The sequence below is a fragment of the Crinia signifera genome, chromosome 1, assembly GCF_055691185.1.
Source record: "Crinia signifera chromosome 1, ASM5569118v1, whole genome shotgun sequence".
Classification (NCBI taxonomy): Eukaryota; Metazoa; Chordata; class Amphibia; order Anura; family Myobatrachidae; genus Crinia; species Crinia signifera.
The window spans coordinates 267,402,323-267,408,920 of NC_139217.1; the positions used below are offsets into that span (position 1 = coordinate 267,402,323).

A 6,598-nucleotide genomic window follows, 5' to 3' on the forward strand; every position below is an offset into this window, starting at 1 on the left:
ACCTTGGCCCATGTCGACCTTAAGTCAGGTCGACCTTCCTGCCAGTCAACCTAGTGGGGTCGACCTAATGACTGTAGACCTAAGTTCATTCTAATAGATGACCGCTTCCCGTATAAAATCCCAGGTAAGAGCTGTTTCCACTGCAAAGATTGCAGATTTTTCCTGTTAAAACCCTAACCGTTACACTGGAAAAAAATGCCAGGTAACTAAACCCGGGAATCTCTCATTGTAGCCATTTCCACTGAGCTGATTCCCTGGTATACCCAGCAAACACCCTGTTTTTTATATTGGAAAATGGGTTTTCCAATATTTTTACCTTATATACTGTTCTATGAACACACAATAAATGCCAATATTTATTATGATCACGGACAGTAAAAATGTTATCAAAACATTTGTCTTTGCAATAATGGGTGTTATTACATTTTTTACTTTTTTTGTCAACAGAGCTGCACTATATACATTTACACTATTAGATGAAAAATAAAAGAAGAATGAATTGCTGAATTAATTTAACACATACATAAGGGTCAAGTCATTTAAGATTGCATGTTTTGGTGTGATCAACTGCATGCAAATACTATACATATGATAACCTTATATCGACCACTCCGCTCTGCACAAGATCTGCATCTCTCTTCTGCACGGATCACTAGCTCCCATTCACTATTACAGGACTTTCATCGGGCTGCTCCCATCCTATGGAATGCCATTCCACACACAATAAAGGCCCCCATACATTAGACCGACAAGCCGGACCCAATTCTCCTGTGAGCCGCCCGGCAGCTCCCCGGGAGGCTCACATACAATTTGGCACTTGATGAGCCAATTCTTACATGTGATAAATCGCTTGCGATTTATCACATGTAACGGGGAGCTGCAGCCGCGGTGAGGAGCAGGGGGCGGTTGGTGATCCTCATCAGGGGGACGCCGGAACGGGCAGCGGGTCCTGACACTTTAACTAGCTGGCGGGGCCGGCGAGTGCTGCCCTGGCCGGTCGGTGTGATCACAGACTTCAGCAGCGGGGACGGGCAGGGCAGTGGCGGGTATTAGATTTTTAAAAGACCTGCCAGATGACTAGCCGTTCTCTGCTTGGCTGGGAGCTCTCAGCCAATCAGAGAACGGCCAGTCATTTGACAGGTATTTTAAAACTCTAATACCCGGCAGTCCGCCATTGCACTGCCCGTCCCGCAGCCGTGCTGATCACACCGACCGGCCAGGTCAGCACTCGCCGGCGCCACCAGCTAGTTAAAGTGCCAGTACCCGCTGCCTGCTCCGGCGTCCCCCTGATGAGCGCTGCTGACCCCACTGCTCCCCCGGGCAGTTTGTATGCATATGCCTGTCAGGCATATGCATACAGGGAGGTCGGACGTGATCTTATGTGCTGACCGTCCAACCTCCCTGATCCGATCCGATGCGCACGGGACCGCGCATCGGATCAGATGTCACACACCTGTGTGCTTTTGGCCCGATTTCACCCGGTTATCGTCCCAAAGTGCAGAATTCGTCGCAAAATTGCATAGTGTATGGGGGCCTTAAGATTCTCACTAGCCAAACTTTCAAGCCTTTGCTGAAAACTCACCTCTTTAGCCAAGCCTATTTAAGTATCACACGCATAACCCTCTGAGGCACTTATGTATTATATAGCTTCCATTCTGGACTTGCAACTTGGTGGGACTGCTATGCTATTACTGGTGCCTGTCCTTGTCCTCCTATTTACCTATAGAGGCTCTCCTACCTCCAAGTCTGTCTGTTGTTACCCAGTTTGTTCTATCACTGCCTACAATTGTAAAGCGCAACAGAATTTGCCTTGTTAAAGAAGAAACTGTAAATAAATAAATCATGCATTTTGATGCACAACGATATTGTACTGATATAAAATGCACACATAGGGGTCAAAGAGCATGCCGTTGCAGGCATTCGGATGTCTAAAATGCATGTTGCCCACAGTACCCATAGTATATAGCTATAAACTGAGATAATCCCTTAGAACAGGTTGCAAAGAAGGAATTTTACTGTACAGCTGGAGAATATTGAAGTGTATAGATGTTTTTCTCTAGAAACACTTCTGAAAAACCAAAAAGCAGGACATTAGACATATTTAGACATATTTGTTAGCTATACATTCCCCACTGGTGTACAACTCTTGTTTTCCAGTTCTCACATCTTCCTCTTTTCCCTGAAGCCACCTAATATAATGTCCTTGGTGAAGGGCAAAACACCATCTCAACACATTTCTTTTCAGTTCATTTTTTCCATGTAATACCCCTTTTACCAAAATCCCTGGTCAGACCCTGGTCTTCAACACAAGAGTTTCCGGGGTTGGACCCAGCTTCATACCCCATTTAACACAGCACTGTGACCCAGGTCTGCACCGTTTCCACTGAACCTGAGTCAGCCCCGCTTTTCCCTATGGATGACATTAAAAATGTCCATTTTAGGACTGATAAACTGCCAGCAAACCTTCCCTCAATGATTTAAAATAAAAAGGAAAAGATATGACAAGATAGAAAAATGTTGGTTTGTTTATTTTGTAAAATGTTTTTTCAACATTTTAGAAATTAAACAAACCAACATTTTTCTACCCGGATGTCCCAACCTGGGTTGGGACCATTTACACCGCCCACGACCCAGGTCCAACCAGTGTTCAACCCTGGTCAGGACCTGGGTAGGAGACCAGTGTTACTGGACCTGGGTTGGCCCCTTTTACACCAACGCTGACCTGGGTCCAACCTGGGTCTTTGCCTCGGTGTAAAAGGGGTATTAGAGTTGCAGTTAACAGTCCTCTCTCTTCTCCTGCAGGTACTAGCAGTGGTAGAATATTACTAAGCTTTCCTTATTATTATCCTTTATTTAGGACACCACAAGGGTCCCACAGCTGGGTACACACTAGAAGATATATCTGCAGATTAATTCATCTACAGCTATATCTCTCATTGGGGGTAGCGTGGTCTCCACACACACTGCGTGATCCGTCCTCACTTGCGTCACAACTGGTCGGGGCACTTACATGCTCATGCCCAGTTGAGCGGTCAATCCCACCAGCTCCTGTGTGGGTGTACAGGTGGACTGCGGATCACCCGTACATACAGCACGATGCGCTGCTATATCTTTAGATATATTGCCAATCACCTGTATTGAACAGCCACGCCATTCATAGATATATCACTGGTACACCTTGGCCGATGTGCCATCGATATATCGTCTATTTAAATTGCCCAGTGTGTAAAAAGGTACAGGATGCAACACAGCACTTAACAACTGGCCCACCAAGCATTCTACACTTAATGTCGTTGCTTTCACAATTTTTTTTACATAGAAACTTTTTCACATATGATGCATTGAGCTTTTATCAGTCATTAGGAATGGGGACAAATACTGCATTAGTAATGAATCAAGCAAGACCAATGTTTTTGTTTTATTCCAAGCAATGAAATAGCTGTGCAGCTCACTGCGCCTACACACTACTGGCTGTCCTACTAAGCAGGATTTTATTTTTTTAAGAAATGCTCTTTAGTTTTTATCATGGATCAGTCAGAGCTGTCACTAAATGGACAACACCCAGAACCGTGGGTAATATTATAAAGACTCTGCCGCACAGAAACACAATTGTAAAAATGTTACAGAGGATTTTAGAGGCATAAATGGCAACACTTATAATGAATGTCCCTCAGCAGGTAGACAGGCATACGCAGCATGAGGGGGAGGGGTCTGGCCAGTGCAGGTGGGCCCAGCAGCAGGTGTAACAAGGATGGACCTGCCGCCCGCCTGCAGTCCTCAGTCCCCCCGCTGCCAGCTGCTCCAGGAGTAACCCGCAAACTCACCCTCAGCGATCACCCGCTTCACTCGCAGTTTCATCGCCCCGAGTTCTACTGTCTGCCCCACGAAGTCATGCTGATCCCGGCCGGCGGCCCCGAGGGAGCCAGGCCCGGATAGGAAATCCAGGGCGGACTGCAGTAGAGACATGTCCCGGCCAGAAGCGACTGACACGCAGGACTTAGCGGGCCCCCGAGGCTCTCAGCCCGGCGAGGCAGATGTCAGAGCCCGGCTGCTCTCACCCTGCGCCCAGCTTCCGGCCTGTGTCCTGCTTCCGCGTGCGTGACGTCATCCGCCGCTGACGTACGCACTCTCCGTGCTGCTGCTGCCGCCGCCGGCTTCCTGCTGCTGGGCGATTACGTGTACACCGTGTACGGTCAGCGACGTGTGTGCGGGGAGAGAGAGAGCTGCAGAGGAGGAGAGCCCCGGGTAGGACGCTGCAGCGGACAGCAGTCAAGGCTGCATAAGTGTGACATATGTACTTCCCAAATGGCCGTACAGGTGCTGATAACGTATCCCTAGAAAGCAATGTTTATTTTCAATATTTATCAATTCCCTCTCCCAATGCAGTTCTCGCCATACTAGTTTGCCACTGCTTGTCTCTGTTCCAAATACGTAGCTTACCATACTACTCCTTTACACCGGGACAGATATGACACAGGTTCATCTGCCTAAACTCCATGCTACATTTATACCCCTTTCAGGCATACGCCAATATCCCGTGTAGTGTGTCTGAAAGTAAAGTATTGTATGCGAACCTGTAATAGACCCTGGAATTTAAAAAAACCGGGATTGAACCGGGTTTAAAATCCCGGGTAGTATATCTGAAAGGGGTATTAATCAGCTATAGAACCTGTGTAGGTCATGAGTATCCCAGGTTAAAGGCGTACTATGGGTTACAGCATCGCTCTTTGTGTACGAGGGATGTAGTGCTCTTGCGGTCACTAGGGTTGATGTGGAGCTCATTAAACCTAGGGGTCGATCCAATTATTTGCGAAGGGTGCGATGTGCCATTCCAAAGCATTTAAACACCGGAAACGTATTAACCCAAACTCGCACCCTTTGCTGAGCCAAATTCGCTTAAAATTGCTTGCAACCCTATGGAGGTGAGAGCACTTTTAGGTGACTTCTGTCGCTGTAAAGTGCGCCCGGTGCTGTGATGATTCACACTCGCAAATCATCTGCATCTAATAGGATTGGCCCCCTAGTGTCTGTCTCCAGTGACCACTTTAGTGTGCAATCACCCATACACACTAATGCAGCCCACACACGTGCCGATGCCGGCGGTGCGATGCTGTACGATGGGGTGCACGCTCCCGCGGCACCTCATCGTACAGTACAAAAAGTATGTGCTGCACATACTTTTTGTACTAGCTTTTTCTAGCACAGCATCGCATCGCATGCACATCGTATGCACAAGGCATACGATGCGATGCTGTGTGTGCTAGTTAAGCCCACAACGCACGCTGGAATCGGTGCGTGTGTGGGCTGCATAAGCCATGTAGGTGATATGTAGTTACAAAAAAGCATTTCATGCTGACATCGATCAAGTGTGTACAAAGCTATAGGCAATATGCACAATTGCCATACCTCTTCAGCAAAACATGCCGATATCGGCCTACGGTGTAACCGGCCTTAGTGGTACCATCCTACAGCTACAGGATCTCAGGAACTGTGCAGAGGACACCACCAACAAGTACTCTGCTGTTTCTTGTGGAAGGGTAAGATTACATTTTCAAATTTAAAAACCGGTGTTTGTTTTTATTTTAATATTTCCTTTACGGGGGGGGGGGGGGGGGGGGGCTATAGGTACCGGCAGGGCTTTAATGTCTCACATGTGGGGCAGGCTTGCTGGAACCTGTAGTCCTACTTTACAGAACAATATTACTTTTTAAACCAGATATCAACCCCGTACCCACTGACCAGGGGTGCAGGGGATATCCCTGAGCTTCAGCCCTGGTGGTCCCCGCCTCAAGAACTCCCGGCCTGGGCTGAATAGTTAGGGTGGGTAATGTTTTGGCCACGGGACCCTTTCAAGTGTGTCCCCTGGCTATGGTATTACACCCCCTGTAAGGGGAGCCGATGCTGGTCACTAAAATAAAGGGGATCACCACTCACTTTGTCCCTTGTATTAAAAGCCAGATTTGAGAACCTGGCAGGGTGCCTCACCACACGCCACTGTTGTGATACTAAACAAATTATACCGCAAGTAGTTTAGTTAGTTAGTTTAATTAAGGTCCATACACACTGTGCAGCTTTTGAACTGAAAGCAACTCAAAAGGGAAAACTGAACTGCCTTCAGCTCAAAATTACCCAGTTTGTGTGGGCCTTTAGTATTTAAAATGGTTCCAAACACTACTGTTTAATGAAAATTACCCTTTGGGTATTATAATGCACAGTGGCCACTGCAGCACCGACTGCCTAGTGCCTGGGGTATCATATATAAACATACATGTGAAGAATTAGGTACAGTAATATATATATTCTGGCAGTGTTTCTGGGATCAGTAGTGGCGGCTGTGGTATACTGTAGCTGTATACCACAGCCGCCTTTGTGAACCCGGGACACAAAAAGCATAAGGATTCACTCTCCTAAGCTCGTCCACCGACTCGCATTGGCAGGTTTCACGGGGTTTAGTAAAGTCCTGGGTTCTTAACAGTGGCTGTGATATTCAGAGCAGCTGCCAATCCCTGATACACTTCCAGCACAAATATTACATATATCTTCGCATGTATGTTTAACACCTTCAGTGGTGGGGTTTTTTTTTGGGAGTGCTCCCTAA

At 47.2% G+C, this 6,598-nt stretch overlaps 1 protein-coding gene across 2 annotated transcripts in view; it reads right to left on the reverse strand.

Annotated features, from left to right (window-relative positions):
* Positions 1-4,168, reverse strand: part of GAK (cyclin G associated kinase) — a 104,583-nt gene extending 100,415 nt beyond the window's left edge. The window contains exon 1 of one of the 2 annotated variants that reach the window (XM_083183291.1): positions 3,825-4,168. In XM_083183291.1, coding sequence (XP_083039417.1) covers positions 3,825-3,966 — 142 coding nt within the window. In that variant the 5' untranslated portion in view covers positions 3,967-4,168. The remainder of the gene's footprint in view (positions 1-3,824) is intronic. The other variant, XM_083183300.1, reaches the window with a different exon arrangement.
* Positions 4,169-6,598: the final 2,430 nt, after the last annotated feature.